The following is an 18,961-nucleotide window of genomic DNA, read 5'->3' as shown; positions in this document are numbered from 1 at the left end:
ATGGCGGCTGGACGAGGGGAGTTTTTTCTGAGTTTCCAGGAGTCTTGGGAGAAGAAACCCACCCAGCCGGCTCTGGGTAGACGACAGCCGGTTCGTGGTAGAGGAAAGCCGGGTCCGACCAGGATACAATCGGGTCAAACGGGCGGAAAGAGGAAGAAGAGAAGACCAAAGGCAGCACCGAGCTCGGTTAGCGGGAATAGTCACAGGTGACATGTGCGGTTAGCACTGACGCTTTATTAACGTTTCTTTGAAGGATTTAATTTTACCTTTCTATTTTTATTTGTATCCCAGCTCTCCACAACCGAGACCAAAGGGAAATAAAGCAAGTTCTCCCAAAATAAAAACTTCTCCATCAAAGGAAAACTTATTGGAGAGGTAAGCTAACGTTGCCATTAACCGTCACCACGGTCTATTCAAAGTGCAACTTTATTGTCCCATACAAATTTAAAAAGACATTGCATTTTATACTCAACTATTGTCATGGTGGATTTTATGAAGAAAAGGCTAATCGGAAAATATTGGTCTTGATAATTTACTAATATAATACATTGATTGGCATTCATTGTTGTTAAAGCTGCAGTGGATAGGATGCAAAAAAACGTTGTTGCACAGTCAATGCAGAGCAGCCAATAGGAACTCTCTCTGTGTCTCTCTCTCTGTCTGTCTGTCTGTGTCTCTCTCTCTCTCTCTCTGTCTCTGTCTCTCTGTCTGTCTCTCTCTCTCTGTCTCTCTCTCTCTCTCTCTCTCTCTCTCTCTCTTTGTCTGTCTGTCTGTCTCTCTGTTTCTCTGTCTGTCTGTCTCTGTCTCTCTCTCTCTCTCTCTCTCTGAAATGACCTGTGATTGGCCAAAGTCTCCCATCACGGGCTAGATTATCTAAAGCCCTGAAACGGGCCAAAAGGTGGTGCAGAGAAGTCTAGTTTCTTTTTTTCTGTCAGAGCTTCAAGTTTTCACAATAGTGCGCATAGTTCCATGTTTTGTATGGAGAAAAACTGTAATGCAACAGTTTTTCCCAGGAAATGTCACTCGAGTCACACAGTTCTTCTTGGTAATGCCTTGTTACTTTTTCTTCAGGCTGCCGTCTGAGATTCTGCTTAAGATTCTGTCGTACCTGGACCCCTCCTCGCTGTCCTGCATCAGCCACGTCAGCAAGCTCTTCTACCAGCTTGCCAACGATGAGTAAGTCCGACAGTCAACACAGTCCAACATTAAACAGAAACATTTTAATGAAAAGTCAAAACTGTCCTGCGTATTGTTTTAGCTACTTCAGATCATCTGGTGTTACCTTTTTATCCCATAAAACGTGTAGATGTAGTACATCTTTCATAGCAAGTTAGCTTTGCAGGCTAAGGCTACATCATACTTACACATTTTTGTTTTAAAATGCATATCCATTGCTACGTTTACGCCTCACGTCCACACTACTCCGGCGTTTCAGAGCCCCTAAAACAGACATTTGGAAACGCTGCTGACCCCGTTTTAGTTAGAAAACTCCAGGCTTTCGTTTTAGTCAGACAGAAACGGAGATCTTTAGAAACGATGATGCAGACACCCACGTTCACTCCTTGATTGGGTCTTATTGGGTCACTACGAGTCCTTCTCTCATTCGCCACGCCCCTCATCACCCTTTTTCGGAAGAAAACAAACATCAGCCCCGTCTATGGGTGGTTAATTCAACATGGATAATGAATCACAGCCGTTTCTGACCTTGTTGTCGATGCTAGCAGCTGTTGTGCAGTTGCAGTTTAATTCTGTTACTGCCTACATTCACTGTTATTCAAGCGAATTCCTGTGTCGAGCGCCATTATCAGCCTTACTCCACGTTTACATTGGCACATGCATGCCCAGTGTATGTAAATGGTCTGTGATATGCGTGTTCAGGTTTGTAAATATGGGCGGAGATTAGTTTTCAAAATGCTCATGAGGACACAGACCGTTTTTTTGTTTTAAAACGCCCTTTTAAAATGTATGAATGTAGCCAAAGTCAAACCGTAAAATGTCTCTTGTGGCTGTTTCAAAGTAAAAGTCAGATACCTTCTTCTTGCATCCATTTTTGTTAATCAGATACAACAAAAGGGCTTTCACTATTTAGCAGCTGCCAAAAAGCTTGTAATGTCAAGTGATAGTTGTTGTGATCTTGTGTTAAATAAGTTGATTACAGTGTAACTAGTACTTCTTCGCAGCCAGTTTCTACCTCCTTTCGCTGCAGTGCCGTGTGGCATAAGATTTACATGTCAGAGTTCGGGAGTCAAACGTGGAAGCCGAAGTCGTTGGCAGGTGATACGGCGCAGAAGGTTGACCCGGTGGAGGGGGATGTAGAGGATCGGTCGCCGGGCCACTGGAAGAAGATGTACTTCAGGACCCTCGCTGGACAGGAAGTGAACAAGTGGAGGAGAGAGCTGAGACACGACAACAGCCCATACACCGGCTTACCGAGGCAAACGGAGAGGGTGCTCAGGTACGAGAGGGAGTCTGGTTGAATCTTTTCTTCCTTAAGTGTTATTTTCACTTTTTAGATGCATTTCCTTTCTTCCAGGCATTCATTGATTTCAGTTTATTTCCATGAAAATCATCATAGAAACTTGAAACTTTCTGTAGATGGATAATCCATCTTTATCACATTAAGGATCCTTTTCCATGGTGTTTTATTGTTTAAACTTCACTTCAAATTCACGTTTCCTCTGTATGGCACGGTTCGATTTGACTAAAGGGTACTTTACAACAACAGTTTGAGTTTCTCAGAGTTTACGAGATGCAATTGAATGCACCATTAGTTTCAATGAGGTGCACGTGAATGCACAATGGAGTCCCATTGGAGTCCACGTGCTTTACCTTCGTTGATTGTTTCCATAACTCACTCACAGGGAAGGCAACATTTAGCCACTCTGTGACTTTAGAAGAGCAGGAGGATTTTCCAGTTCTGCTGTTTCTCCGACTTAGGCAGTGGCCATGGTGTCTGGAAAAGAGCAGCTGCAGGTTACCGCTAAGCTAACGTTACCCTCGCTGCATCTCATGTTGCTTAAATTGCCTCCTTGAGTCCTCCACTTGTCTCCCTTCCTCGCGTCTTAGTCCATCCCACCGAGGAGGCACGGGAGAGATGCGAGGAAATCATGCGAGGAGAGAGGCAACGAGCAAATGTGTTTTTCAGAGGGATGAGACGCCCTTTCCTCTGAAACGTATATATGTATATGTATAACGATATTAATACATCAGCTGTTTGGGCGGAGTTAGCAACTACTTCAGCTGCACAGCTTTTGGGAAGGCTGCTCTGGTGTATCCTCGCTCACAGCTCCTTGATAATCCCTCCTCGCTCCTTGGGGCAGAAATAAGAGCTCTGAGACAGCCTTCACCGAGAAGGGACAGAACAACTTCTGATTCAGTCGAGGAGCTATCAAATGGGGCGACGCTTCCTGACATTTTATCGACCACATGATAAATTGCGAAAATAATCAGCAGATTAATCAATAATAATACAAATGATTGTTAAAGGAGAACTCCGCAATTTTTACGTTAATCTTGATCGCTATAAGTATGTGAGTACTGTCGATAGCAAAAAAAACGAGCCAAATCGGTGCTAGCAATATGGAGCTGCTGCAGCTAATGCCGAGAGCTCCCACTTAGTTAAAACATGAACAGGGCCCTTACATGACAACAAGATGCATTTTCAACTCAGACATTGTTTAAATTCCCCTACCCTGTTAGCTGCTAGCTGCCGTCTGGGATGAGTGAGTGTGTTCAGCCAGGCTTCGGTAATAATCATCAAGCAGCAGTTCTGTGTGTATTTGTAGCATATATATCCATTTTGTGTGCGATCCATCTGGCGTTGGTGAATAGTCTCTGCAGTGGCGAACTGTGTGTTAGTTGCCTTAGCCAGGCTAGCAGGCCCGACCGGCATCCTTCTACTTCCTCCCTGCCTTCCCCGCCTGCCGCGGCCGACAACAATCCACGGGCGCCCGCTGGTCTGGTGGATGGGGGGGAAATAAACTTTTTTCACCACAAAAGCATGAACTGTCCTGTGGAGGACATCCACCAGACCAGCGGGCGCCCGTGGATTGTTCGTCAGCCCGCCACTGCAGAGACTATTTAGCAACGCCAGATGGATCGCACACAAAATGGATTATATGCTACAAATACACACAGAACTGCTGCTTGATGATCATTACCGAAGCCTGGCTGAACACACTCACTCACACACACGACTCACTGCCCAGACGGCAGCTAGCAGCTAACAGGGTAGGGGAATTTAAACAATGTCTGAGTTGAAAACGCATCTTGTTGTCATGTAAGGGCCCTGTTCATGTTGCACAGACATTTTAATTGCATTTTGTGTCTGTTAAAGAGGCACAAAGGCACTCTTTATGATATGCCCCCAAAACTGCCGTTTTAGCTAAGTGGGAGCTCTCGGCATTAGCTGCAGCAGCTCCATGTTGCTAGCACATTTGGCTCGTTTTTTTTTTTTTGCTATTGACAGTACTCGCATACTTATAGCGATCAAGATTAACGTCAAAATTGCCTGGAGTTCTCCTTTTAATACTACTGAAAATTCAATAAAAACATCGTTAAAAAAAAGGAAAAAAGTTGTAGCTCTACAATAAGCCAACATGGACATTTGGAAAAAGATCAAATGTATTTGGTCTGCTTTTTTTTGTATTAAAAAGGTTGTTCAGCAGCCAAACTTCAAAAGTCAGAGGTTGATGTTCACAGTAACCTTTGTTGTTGTCACAGCTTTTCCTTTTCTAAAGCCCTTTTTTACTAGTTCCCATGGTAAAGAAACCGATTATCATATCGGAAAAAGGTGAGAACTTAAAAAAAACGCTGAACAGTGATCAGTGACATCTGGTTATTTCAGATGTGTGTTTTTCTTGTTTTGTTTCCAGAAACCTGAATGTGAGCTGGGAGCTGACGGTGTGTGATTGTTACGGGCGGAAGATCACGATGGAGCAGAGCCGAGCGTACTTCTTCGAGTCGTCCGTGATCGTCCGCTGGAGTGGAGCAAGCTTCCTCACATTCCATCAGATCAGAAACATCCAGCTGTACGGAGTCCGGAAGGAGACACTGAAGAGCCCCAAAGCCAGGATGTAAGACACAACTTCTTCCTCCTTCGCGACGCCTCGCCCCTTTTCATTTTTTTCACACCTTCAAGGAGAATTCCGGTCGATTCCAACACGTAGCTCTGTTTTTAAATTTGGAGTGCTGTCGGTAGCAAGAAAAATGAAAACAATCGGTGCTGCATACACCGTGTTATCCTCCTGCTAGCATTAGCACCCAACAGGCTTAAACAGGGCAAGAAATGCATAAAAAGTCTGCTAATTCACCTCTGTTTAGTTCCGGTGCTGATACTGCAAGGAGTGCTTTGGGACCGTCTACAAACTACAACACTGAAAAGAGATGCAAACATATTTTCAAAAATAGGCATATGCTTATTTTTTAAAAGTGCTGTAGTACAACTAGCAGGAGACAAGTTAGAATTGAGGTAAGTTTGGAGACACTACCTTATTTAATCATTAAATTAATAGCCTACATATTTTTGTTGCATCTCTTTTCTGTGTTGTAGTTTGTAGACGGTCCCTAAGCACTCTTAACTGCCGTCTCAACACCGGAACTAAACAGAGCTGAATTAGCATGACTTTTATGCATTTCTTTCAAATCTACTGCAGTCAGGTTCACTGTGTTCACTCGGAAGGAATCACTTCACATGGGTAGGCACTTTTAATGACATTTTGAACATGTTTAGAGGCTAAAAACAAGTTTAAAACCTGCCCTGTTTAAGCCTGTTGGGTGCTAACGCTAGCAGGAGGATAACACGGTGTAGGCAGCGCCGATTGTTTTCGTTTTTCTTGCTACTGAGAGCACTCCACATTAACAAACAACAGAGCTACGTGTTGAAATCGACCGGAATTCTCCTTTCACCACTCCTTCCTCTCCTCAATTCTCTCCATCAGGCCTGGCTGGCGCTCTCTGATCATAAAGCAGGACAACATGATTCCTGTTCGCTACATTTGCACAGACAAACTAGTCAAACTGAGGCATCTGCCGCCCTGCTTCCTCATAGGCACCTGGAGGGTAAGTGTTCAACACGCTTCTTTAGGACTGCAAAGAAGTCATTTTTTGTTTTAAAAAAAAGAAAGTAAAACTTCTATGAATCCAGCTTCTTAAATGTGAATATTGTTCTAGTTTCTTCTCTCCTCTGTGACAGTAAACTGAATATCTCAAAAACAAGACATTTGAGGACGTCATCTTGATCTTTTTGAGAAACACTGATCCACATTTTAGAGACCAAACAACAGATTAATCGACTGTGAAAAGAATCGTTACTTGCAGCCCTACACTTCTTAAAGTGCTCATATTATGCTCATTTTCAGGTTCATAATTGTATTTAGAGGTTGGACCAGAATAGATTTATGTGGTTTAATTTTCAAAAAACACCACGTGTGTTGTGTGTACTGCACATTGCTGCAGCTCCTCTTTTCACCCTGTGTGTCGAGCTCTCTGTTTTAGCTACAGAGTGAGACCTCTCACTTCTGTTCCATCTTTATTGGGAGTCACACATGCTCAGTACCTAGGTAAGGACTACTAGCCAGTCAGAAGCAGAGTATGAGGGCGTGTCCTGACAGTACCTAGGTAAGGACTACTAGCCAGTCAGAAGCAGAATAGGGCGTGCCATGCACAAAAAAGATGTATAACACAATAAGGGAAAAGGCCAAAAAGCATAAGATAAGCACTTTAATGGCTGCACCATTTCATCAAATGTAAATTCATCATTTTATTCACATTTTGTAAAAAAAAACAACCTCTGACGTATCTGGAATCCCTGGAAAGTTCTGAATCTGGACTAGAATATGTAATATAATATCAGGGTAATGTAGATAGAAAGTGACTAACGACTGTAAGCCACGATACGGTGCAACATATAAAGCACTGGTGTTCTATAATAGTAAATGGTGTTTGTTTTTTTAAAACTGACTAAACTTCTGGTTTCACATCAATTTTCCATGTTTTTATAATGTGAACAAAAATAATAGGGTTCCAACAGTATAGCCTTCATCATGGTCAGCCTGCACTTCCACAAGTTGGTGGAGAAGAGTCTGCTGGGATCTCCAGTCTGGTAGGTCGCTCTCGCTCTCTGTCTCTCTCTCTCTCGCTCTGTCGCTGTCTGTCGGTCTCGCTCTGTCGCTCTCTGTCTGTCGGTCTGTCTCTCTCGGTCTCTATCTGTCTCTCTCGGTTTCTCTCTGTCGATCTGTCTCTATCTCTCTTTCTCTCTCTGTCATGCTGTCTCTCTGTCTCTCTCTTTCTCTCTCTCTCTGTCGATCTGTCTCTATCTCTCTCTTTCTCAATTCAATTCTTCAATTCAAGGGGCTTTATTGGCATGAAAGTTTCAATAACAATGTTGACAAAAGCATCAGACAAAACACAGTTAATATGTACATTAACACAATATTAGGATGGGTTTATAGCTTAGAAATCTATTTGTATGGCAAATATAAATACAAACGTTAAGCAATATGAAACAAAAAGTAAATTCGACGTGTGTTCTGCTAATGTTAAGGTAGCTTTATTCAAAGCATTCTGTACACCCATATATATATATATATATATATATACACACATATATATATATATATATATATATATATACACTGCCCACTTGTGGCGGTCTTAGAGAAAAAAAAGCATGCAGAGACTGAATGTGGCGTATAATGATGGCACGAGAAAACAACCAAGATGGTGTAGTGCTGGTCAAATGTTTGGTAGTGTTGGTGTGCCTAGCTGTTCTACCTTATTTATTGATACAGGTGGAGAATGTCTGTCTCAGAAAACCGAATTATACAACCTTTAGCCCACATTGATTTTAGCTGTGTCAGGTACGCATCTAGACTGTGGAGACATTGGCGCTCCTGTTTGTATATCACAGGTGAAGGTTGTTGACCTTTTATTAATTTATATGAATTGTACTATATATTTATTGTTATATGTTTGTAAATATTGGCATTTTTAATGTACTATGGACCTTCCATTTGTGTCCTGAATAAAATTATTATTATTATTACACTTTGATAAGTTTTTAAATTAGTTCCCTCTCTTTATAGTGATCTGTGAATTGCGTCATTCATCCCGTTTGTCCCTTCCTGCAGCCCGTTCTCGGAGCCTATGGACCCTCCGCCCGCGGATAACTCGGACCCTGAGTTTGGTCTGCACGGCTACACTCTGCACTTCGTCCTGCACAACACCGGCGCTGAGATCATGTCGGGACACTTCCGCCAGCTCTCCTGCCGCACAAGTAATACATCATTTTAATCTCTCTATCTGATTAATTATGGCTGTGTATCGCCAATGATTTCCTGAATCGATTCCAATTTACAAGGTCCCGATTCAATTACATTTTCGATATATTTAAATGAGGTTAGGGAAATTTCAGTTACAATACTAGTTTAGCTTGGATATAAAAGAGGTTTTCAGAGAACTTCTGCTGTAAATTGTACAAGCAAGAAGTAACCCTTAAATATTTAAAATGCACCAGGTTTGTTATGTTTAACACTGTGTGTGTGTGTGTGTACATGTGCAGTGTTTCCTCTGTGTATTTTGTAGTGGCGGCCCACCATGGCAAAAACTCTGCCACCACGGTATCAGAAATAGGACAGACGCACAATGTAGACGTGGTTGCCTTTTAAATGATCCTGCTGACATAATGCACCCCCCCCCCCGTTGGCTGCCGCTCACATTGCAATTTAACAACAAGTAGAACTATTCAGAGGTTGTTGGGCCCGTCCAGTTTAACTCCACATACTGTTGTGTTGATGGACTTTATTGTCAAAACGTTCGCTTTCTTCCGAGTCGACTACTAAACGAACAGCTCCACCAAAAACGTCACTGTGGTGTAGAGATGGTCCGATACCATTTTTTGCTTCCCGATACCAATTCCGATACCTGAACTTGCGTATCGGCCGATACCGAGTACTGATCCGATACCAGTGCGTCATATATTTTATTATGTATTAACAACTGTATACTACTATCCCTGTATGGATGTGATTTCTTCTTTGTTGTCGGTCTGGCTCAGGTTAAACTCTTTGTGAAACATGAACGCCCCAGAACTTTCTGTTATTCTGCAGGTTGACAGTCAGTTATAACGGAAAAAGACCATAAATAAACTACTTTAACGTAGATTTTCTTTCGGGCTTTATTACGTGGTATCGGACCATTGCATAAACTCCAGTACTTCCCGATACTGATACCAGCGTTTTAGGCAGTATCGGAGCCGATACCGATACTGGTATCGGGTTTCGGAACATCTTTACCGCGGTGGGTCCGTCCTAATTCATTTTGTAGACCTGTTGTAGATGTTAAGTGCCCTGTGGTTCCTCAAAAAAATACAGTTCAATCACAACTGAAAATATGCCTCATTGTGTGTGAATAGAGGTGAATAAATATATTTGTTTGTGTTGCAGCAAAGTGTCAGTTCCTTTTCATACGTAAAACATTTGGCAGCGGGGCGTGGGGCTGGGGGGCCCAGTAACCTCTGAATAGTTCTACTTGTTGTTAAATTGCATTGCGAGCGGCAGGATAATTTGAAAGGCAGCCGCGACTACATTATGTGTCTTTCCTATTTCTGATACCGTGGCAGCAGAAGTTTTGCCATGGCGGGCCGCCACTACAAAGTCAACATAGAGGAAACACTGGACTCAGACCGTTCTGGAACAAACCGCAGTCAGACGATTAGCTTTAAGTCTGCGTTGCCTGTATATTGTGCAAGCTTCAGGTCCGTTTTGCCTTTTGCCCTGTATGTATTTTAGCCCTGAGGCCCCATCAGAGCTGAAGTGGACCAGAAAAAGAACAGAGTCCTCTTTTAAAGTGAACTGCCAATGTTAACGCAAAAAGAACTGCGTCCCTTTTCTGTTGGTCCACTTTAAGAGGACTGAGTTTGGTTCGTTAAAAGTAAACTATATGTGAAAACACCCAAAGACTTCTTCCGTTGATTAATAACATCCAGATTAGAAAAGTGACTGGAACTGTCCAGGTTGTGGTGTAAATACCTAAAGTTTGTTGTGTTGCTGCGATCAGTTCAGATCCGGTCCGGACTGGTGGAGCTGAGGGTCATCAACCGGACCAACCTGTCCGAGCACAGACCGCTGTCTGGGAACATCAAGATGCCCTGGAAGAGCGGGACAGTGGAGGGCGCAGTGGAGGTACATCGGTCCCATACAATAAAGACATTACAGACCCTGCACCAGAACACACACTGCGATGACCTCTGGTCAACTAAAATCAACCTAAACCAACTTTCCTAATATTACAATAACGCTCCAGGGATATGGTTTTCCCTGACTGTTGCTAAATCGTTGCATCATATCACCATCAAACAATAGATATATTTAGATAGAAATGTAAAGGAATAGTTTGACATTTTAGGAAATACGCTTAATGGCTTTCTTCTGCAGAGAGTTAGATTAGATCAGGGGTCTTCAACGTGTTTTAAGCCAAGGACCCCTTAACTGAAAGAAAGACGGAGCAGGGACCCCCTACTGCATATATTGTAGAAAATGAAGTTGCATATTAAACTGGGCCTACAATAACGTGTAGGGCAGCCTAAATATATTTATACCTTTTTTTTTTTGCATAGAATACTAAGCTATTAAAATATTAATTGTTGGCATGATTTTTTTAAATGATCATTTAATGTTACACATACATGTGGCACAGTAAATAGTTAGGATTAACTATATTTGTGTGTGGCTATCTTAGTGAATACCTATACCTACATATAGGCCAGTAAGCCTATCATCAGTAGGGATTTATATTTGCTAATAATATGTTGGAATTATGTTAAGACATTTCCTTTTTTTGAAAAAACATTAAAAAATTGACAGTAATTTGAAGGCCCCTGTATAGTGACTCTGAGGACCCCCTAGGGGCCCCGGACCCCCTGTTGAAGATCTCTGGATTAGATGATTGATACCAGTCTTACATCTGCTTGGTAAATATGAAGCTACAGCCATTAGCCAGTTAGTTTAGCTTAGCATAAAGACTGGAAATAAGGGGAAAACGGCTAGCCTGGCTCTGGTAACAAGGTAACATCGGCCTACTAAAGCTTACTGATTAATGTGCTATGCAGAGCCTACACCGTATCCTGCGTAAGTGGCCTACAAAGTTGTGAGGATTTATACTTGTGTCTGCATCACTCTAGCGTATCTTTTTAAGGGAATAGCCTAGCCGGCATATGTGTGTGCATGGGGAGAGTGTGGTAGAGCGAGTGACAGAGTGAAGAGATTCGCTTCGGAGCGAGAACCGAAAGTGACAAAGGGTGTCACGTCATGATATGGCACGATATATTTATTAAAATATTCAAATAATAGCCTGTCTCAAATGAAATCCTGTATCTGTTTATCCAACAACTACTTGCATATACCTAGCTAAAACTAAACGCTAAAACAAATAAGAAAACATTAAAACAAGGTCAACTCTGTTGAAATGATCAGAACCTACGAGCACTTCCATCACACGTCACTGTGATAATTCAGCCAGCAAACCTGCCGCACACTGTGGTTGTAAATGTCAGTTTTTTTTTTTTTTTTGTTTTTTTTTTACTGCCAACTCAGCAAAGTAAGTTTCGTTTTGGCTCAGACCGGGGGGGGGGGGTGGCCACATCCCTTTTTTGTTCATTTCAGCTCTGATGGTTCTTTCTTGCGCTGCGTAGAACTGCTGCATCGTATCGCTGACTCTGCTGGACGAGTTCCAGAAACCCTTCTGGTGCGTCAGCTCGCCCATTTCCATCATGATGGCCAAGAAGCAGCAGTCCTTCGACTACAGCGGCGAGCACTTTGTGATGGATTTCAAAGACTCGGACGGTCAGGTGAAGATGAAACTGGTCTGGTTTAAGGAGCAGAAGCAGTTCTTCCTCATCAGCCTGACCGTCTACATTTCTCTATTCAAAGTCAACGAGCATTTCAGCCGAGCGTACTGAAGCAGAGCTGGAACGCTCGCAGGTTTTGGTTTTTACAGTTCTGATGCAGTGACTTTGACGTTTTGTTCAATTCGTTTTGTGATCAGTTGTTTACAAAAATGTCATGAATCACAAATCACAAAAAGTCACAAATCAGTTGTTTGTAGGTTTGTTTATGTATTTATCGTACAAAAGTATTATGTAAGAAGGGGGTGAAAGAGATTTCATTACAAGCTTATCCTGTTAAGGCTTCATGTGTTAGTCTCACATTTGACACTAAAATTCTTTATTTCTATTTTGTTCACAATAAAGGAAGTGTGTCACCGTTTTTTTGTTTCTATTACACTTGTAGAATAAAAGTACATGTATTATGTAAATAAATCCTAAGAAAAGGACTACATTTTAAGTTTTTGAAGTCAGTTCAGTATATACTGAGTCATTTCAGTAAGTTATTGTTTTTTTTTTTGTACAAAAGCAAGTCTCATTCTGTAAGAATGGAAATAAAGACACAAGTTTATGCTGTTGAAGCTTCATGTGTTAGTCAGACAGTTTTCAGTAGAAAAAATACAAACATGTTTAGAAGAAAAGCTAAAATGAGTTTGAGTTTTGTTCACAATACAGGAAATGCGTCTCTGTTTTTGTTTCGATTACACCTGAAGAATAAAGGTACATGTAATGTGTAAATATAAGTGACGAGATCCTGAAAAAGCACTTAATATTATGTTTGGATTTCCGTATTTACGGAGTATATATTCATTTCAGTAAGTTATTTTAGTTTTTGATCAGACGTGGCAGAATTTCATGTTAACTTACAAGCTGCTTTATAAAATCTGTAAAAGGCAAAACAATTCTTTTATTGACAATGCTCAGAAAATAAATATTTGTGTCACCAAGATTCTGACGTCTTTTATATTTTGATGCTTGGATGAAGTTGGATTACATTTTAATAAAAGCAAATTAAGTAGAATTTCAGATGATAGAAAACCTCCACAAGTTATGAATCTAATCGGTGTGAGAGATGAGTTTCTACCACGGTTGTTAGCAGGGTCACACGGAATCTGCGGAGGCAGAATTTTACGCAGATTTTTAACCAAATTAAAATAAAACTCAGTGTGTTAACACATTTCCACTCCAAGTAGAAAAACAGTCCACTAAATTCCGCAGAATTTCATTCTGGATCCCTGCTGTAAACTGTAAAGTCCAGTTCAGACCAAAGATTCAAGACGAAACCGTTTCAGCGTTCTGAAGCAGCCCCGTTTCAGCTCGACTCAAACCAGCTGATGGCATCGCTGCGACTCAGCTGGTGGAGTCTCCAGAGGCTGGTTTTAGAACGTAAGAGACGTCTCCTGTTTCTACAGCCGATAGAGAAGTCAGCTGGTGGAGTCTCCAGAGGCTGGTTTTAGAACGTAAGAGACGTCTCCCGTTTCTACAGCCAATAGAGAAGTCAGCTGGTGGAGTCTCCAGAGGCTGGTTTTACAACGTAAGAGACGTCTCCTGTTTCTACAGCCAATAGAGAAGTCAGCTGGTGGAGTCTCCAGAGGCTGGTTTTAGAACGTAAGAGACGTCTCCTGTTTCAACAGCCAACAGAGAAGTCAGCTGGTGGAGTCTCCAGAGGCTGGTTTTAGAACGTAAGAGACGTCTCCTGTTTCAACAGCCAACAGAGAAGTCAGCTGGTCTAGTCTCCAGAGGCTGGTTTTAGAACGTAAGAGACGTCTCCTGTTTCAACAGCCAATAGAGAAGTCAGCTGGTCAAATCAGCTACAAACTATAGAAATAAAATTATCCATAATCCATTTTATTGCTATGTTCCAAACTGTAAACTGGTCGAAATGGCAGAGTTTGAGACAGAGGCTCAACAAGCGCCCGCAAACACGTCAAGTGGTGGAGCGAGATAAGAGAGTGACTGAAGGCTCGATGGTGGTTTTTTGCCTCCAACGGTGCCTTCCAGGCAGCTAGCCCTCACCTTAATCCTAAACGTAACCATTGCCGCGCTGCCTGGAAGGCGCCGTTGGGGGCAAAAAACACCAAACACCTGACAGAAGAGAGGGAGCGCCGAGGACAAAGCCGTGAATCGGAGAATTAAAACGTTTTCGCCGATTATCGTTAGAAATGCAACTGTAGCAAGCATCTCACTAATCACTAACGTTATCCACATTCATATTTTAAGACGCTACAAATGATAAATCCAGCTACAAAAAGCCTGAAAGTCGGAAGTTAGAACGGATGTACAAAGAGTTGTTGCTGTGGATACACGGTCTCGTCTCATTGGTGTAAACTGGCAGGTTTTCAGAAAGTTTCAACTCATCTCGTCGCAAATCTTTGGTCTGAACTGGGCTTAACAAAAATCTGCAGATTGCGTTTGGATCTGGTTATTAGTAGTAGGAGTACTCATTTCTAAACCATAAAGTCTAGTAGCCATTCTCAGGGGTTTGTGGGATTTGTCCCTTCCTGTTGATTGATTCTTGGACCACTCAAACAGACACATCTGTAAAATCTCTCAGGGTTCTTAAGTAGTTTCCTCGCGTCACCACAGTGGACTTGCTCTTGATCCCCAGACCGGATGGTGCTGGGACAGGCTGTGTCAGGATCCAGAGTCACCTCCACTGCAAACCGATGGGTGCTCTTCAGCTCGGCCTTCCATCTTTCATGTTCTTCTTTGAGAACACTGAGGTCTAAAACAAGGCAGACACACAATTGTTGTTATAGATTTAGATGTTCCAACTTCAAAAAGTAAAACAAACCTCAGGTTTTATGTTAGGTTTATACATTTATAACTTCAGAAGAGTTTATAATTGTTGAATTTCAAACTTAAAGGGACATTTTCAGAAAATGTGCTGATGCGATTTCTTGCAGAGAGTTTTACGAGGCAATCGGCCCACCTCGTATGTGTCTGTTAAATGTGACACTACAACCAGCAGCTGCTTAGCTTAGCATAAAGACGTATAAACGCATAAACGGTGTACCCCATAAACTGTATATAAAGATGGACGATCCACTTCCGGCTGTACAAAAGGGAAGCCAAAATATCCCAGATACGGGCTCTGCCATCTTGTAAATTTGGTGCCAGAGTCTGCGCAGTGATCGGATGGTGGAGCCGCAGTATCGAAGTCCTGCCCATACACCCTGCCAGACCAATCACAAGTCAATAATGACGCTTCGTCCCGTTTTCATAGCATTAAATATAGGGTTGGCTACCGTTCCCCCCCCCCCGATACTGGTACCTGGAATTCGGTTCCGGTACCCAACGTTAGCTTTTTTCTGTACTAAAATGTATTTCAGTTGTAAAAATAATTCCAAACCTATTTATCCTATTTACTTAGAACATTTTGTTATTTATTTAGAACATTTTATACGCCACACAAAATAAAACCCCTCCCTCTCCCCTTCCCAAACTCGTCCCTACAGACTATTTTATATAATTATGAATTTCTTACACTGCACTGTATCTTTTTTTTCTTGTATTTGTATCTTATTCTATTTTAGCACGTTTTTGTTTTCTATCTCTTTTTAAACTGCTCTTTAATGTTTTATGTAAAGGGTTTAGAATAGCCTTGTTGCTAAAATGTGCTATAGAAATAAAGTTGCTTTGCCCTACGACGACAGTCAGACAGTCAGTCAGTCAGTCAGACATTCAGTCAGTCAGTCAGTCAGTCAGTCAGTCGGGCAAAGTGAATACAGCTGTCACATGTCACAGAGGAAGTCTAACGTTAGGCCATAACGCTTTCGCTTCACCATTATATACGCTGTTTGCATGACGTTTTGAAAAGTGTAACCACACAACCGCTTCACCGGCATTGCCGTGACTTCACTGTGACTTTAACAAAGTCTACGTTGTTTCGCTCCGTCTGCACCACAGCTCTGTGTCGGCGCTTCGCTTTTTGTCAACATGCAGAGAGGACAGATGAGCTCGGGCTTATGCGCTCTTGGGTACCAAAAAAATTTGGCACCGTTTGATTTAAAGTGAATCGTCGAGTTCGGTACCCAACCTTAATCAAATAACTAATAAAAACCAAACTGATCATAAAAAAAACACTTGAACAAACGGAAGCGTGATCAGAACTACCTAAAATGACAGAAACCACCTTTGCACTTTGATTTTTTTGATCACTGATTAACAAATCATATATTGTTTGTTTAATATGTTCAAAATCTGAAGTGCTGAAACGACAACTTGTGGTTTTCCACGGGGCTAATAATCAGGACTATTTTTTGGCTGAGTTGGAACAAACTCTTTTCATATTAACCCAATTTGTCCGCTGGTTACATCTTTGCATTTGGACGAACCTCTCCTGAAACCTCCATCTTATTGTGGTGATGGTCTTCATGTTTTCAGATCTTTACCTTCCCCCAACTTACCTTTTGGATCCTGGGATGAGTTTTGCAAACCCTGTACCAGATCATTCCTGCTGATCTTCTCTAAGATCATCATGGTTTCATTCATAGCTCCGGTGCCACCATACTTCTGTGCCATCAGATCCACCGTGTCCTGCCTGTCCGCCTTCTCCAGCTGAGCCGCCGAGATGTCGTCCTGCTTTAGGAACCACTTGAATTTCTTGAACTCATCGTCTTTTAATTCCTGCAGTGCTTTCCAGAGCTTCACTGAAGGTTTCGCCATTTTTTTTCCTCCCTGGTGAAATTTTTTTTTAGAAATTGAAACAGTTCTCTGTTTCTGGATAAAATTATCTTATGCAGATGTGAACAACTTGTGAATAATAATTAGGGCTGTGTATGGCAAGAATCTGGCGATACGATACGTATCACGATACATGGGTCACGATTCAATATATTGCAATATATTTCGATACTGTGAGTAAGGTGATATATTGGGATTTTTTTAAAGTATAATTTTAGAAAAACTAATATTTAAAAAAAGACATGATGTGCATACAAGTCAAAGAAGTTTAGGTAAACAATTCAGTACACAGAAAATCAAACTGCCAGTTTGGGATTGTGGTTCCCAGGTTCTTAGTGAGCTAATGTTTATATGCTAAAGTAGACAAAGTTCAGCCATTGCTACGTTGTTAGCTTCTAGCAAAAGGTTAGGCACTGCTACGCACTGCTACGCACTGTTAGGCACTGCTAGGCACTGCTAGGTACTGTTAGGCACTGTTAGGTACTGTTAGGCACTGCTAGGCACTGTTAGGCAATGTTAGGCACTGCTAGGAACTCTTAGGTACTGCTAGGCACTGTTAGGTACTGCTAGGCACTGTTAGGCACTGCTACGCACTGTTAGGCACTGTTAGGCACTGTTAGGCACTGCTAGGCACTGTTAGGCAATGTTAGACACTGCTAGGAACTCTTAGGGACTGCTAGGCACTGTTAGGTACTGCTAGGCACTGCTAGGCACTGCTAGGTACTGTTAGGCACTGTTAGGTACTGTTAGGCACTGTTAGGTACTGCTAGGCACTGTTAGGCACTGCTACGCACTGTTAGGCACTGTTAGGCACTGTTAGGCACTGCTAGGCAAGGACACTAGTGGTGCATCTCAGCATAGCCATCTAGCGGTAGGGGGTTTAAACACAACATAAACGTGAACCACTGTCTTACCTGAATATTTTTGCACGTAAAAAAAAACCTAATTGTATAAAAAATATAATATATATTTTTTAAATAAATAAAAATAAATCATTATTGCCTTTTTGAAAATCGATACAGTATTGCAAAATAAAATATCGCAATACTTAAGTGTATCGATTTTTTTTCTTACACCCCTAATAATAATAATAATAATAATAATACTGATTCCACGACAGACAAGACTAGAAAAAGTACGCTCATCAAATTTACAGTAACCTCACAAAAATGTAAGAGCCACAGAGGACCAAGTATTCACTTTGAAGTCCACCAGTTTCTAGGGATTTCTTCTGTTCTGTTTAAACAAGAAACACAGAAAAATGGGTTTTCTAATCGGTTTTAATTCAACTCACCAAGCAGAACAAGTTCTCCAAATGTCAAAAAATGATCAATACAGTCGTGCTATTTAATCCAACTCTTGGTATTACTAAGCGTTGCCTTTGAGTATCCAGATTAAGTTTGCAATCTTTAGTCAAGGAGAGATGGATGTTGTTCTTTGACTTCCTCTTGTTCCAGTAAATCTTCTGTCTTGAAAACCATACTTGTGTTCGTCACAAGCCACAACTGTTTTCTTTTACTGTTAATCTTTCCCGTCATGAAGCTCGGGTTTCTCATTGAGTTGGACTCTACGTGAGAACACTCTCAAAGCATCAGACCAGCTCATAAAAAGATATCTTTGTTGGGAGATGTAGCAAAATATACCTTCTTTCTAAACTTAGTAGTAATTGTTCAGAGGCAAAACCTCTGAGTCACTCTAATGAAAGCAGCTTTCCCAACATGCTTCGGCCTTCAAACAGCTGATCACATATTATTTTTATATCTATTTTAATCCATATCAAACACCTGAACACATGAACTGAGGAGACGTCATGCAGAGTTACAAGACAAGTCGTCACATTTACATTTTGTTTTCAGCTCATTCTAGTTACAGTTTGTACTTTGTTAGTTTTGGCTGAAACTGAGGCGTCTCAAGAATCAATTTCCTTTCTTTAGCTGTGTTTATAGAGTGAGAAAGCGTGCAGATGACCGCGGGGATAAGGATCGTTCTGCAAGAATTGTCGGGGATGTTTTAAAACATTTCTTTCTGCCGTTAAAACTTCACTTCAACTTAAAGTAACATGAATGCCAGCCAACTGCAGGTCAAGTGTCAGCTGCAGTGCAGTGTGAAAACTGGACAACAAAGATCGGTCTCACTTCCCTCTTGCACGGTTAAACATGAGGCGTCTCGTGATTAGTTTAGAAGGGGTTTACCACATATGACAATGCATTGCCTTCCTGTTTCTGACACCTTGTCAGCATTGTGAGGAGCCTGTATTTCCTGTGAAGCAAAGGCAAACTTTATGTGCATTAAATTTGCATATATTTGCTTTTAAAGAAACTGAATGATATGCATGTTAACCCTGCCCTGATCAAATGGTTTCACTCCTTTTTAACTAGCAGGACACAACAGGTG

At 41.6% G+C, this 18,961-nt stretch overlaps 2 protein-coding genes across 2 annotated transcripts; one reads left to right on the top strand and one right to left on the bottom strand.

Annotated features, from left to right (window-relative positions):
* On the top strand, positions 1–12,053 carry LOC144512395 (F-box only protein 15-like). The gene is made up of 10 exons (XM_078243131.1): positions 1–206; positions 292–375; positions 1,072–1,176; positions 2,207–2,455; positions 4,875–5,075; positions 5,940–6,060; positions 7,020–7,102; positions 8,130–8,275; positions 10,057–10,181; positions 11,690–12,053. Exons 1-10 carry the CDS (start codon positions 1–3, stop codon positions 11,954–11,956), a joined length of 1,587 nt encoding a protein of 528 aa, XP_078099257.1. The 3' UTR covers positions 11,957–12,053.
* Positions 12,054–12,427: 374 nt separating this feature from the next.
* LOC144512313 (zinc finger protein RFP-like) lies at positions 12,428–18,041 on the bottom strand. The gene is made up of 3 exons (XM_078242984.1): positions 17,862–18,041; positions 16,291–16,561; positions 12,428–14,606 (listed from the first exon to the last, which is right to left on the bottom strand). The coding sequence occupies exons 2-3, from the start codon at positions 16,547–16,549 to the stop codon at positions 14,356–14,358; spliced, it is 510 nt and encodes a 169-aa protein (XP_078099110.1). The 5' UTR covers positions 16,550–16,561; positions 17,862–18,041; the 3' UTR covers positions 12,428–14,355.
* Between the last annotated feature and the right edge of the window lie 920 nt (positions 18,042–18,961).

Source organism: Sander vitreus, chromosome 23 (assembly GCF_031162955.1).
Source record: "Sander vitreus isolate 19-12246 chromosome 23, sanVit1, whole genome shotgun sequence".
Lineage (NCBI taxonomy): Eukaryota > Metazoa > Chordata > Actinopteri > Perciformes > Percidae > Sander > Sander vitreus.
Note: the sequence above shows the minus strand (reverse complement) of the source record. Positions and strands in the feature narration are given on the sequence as shown.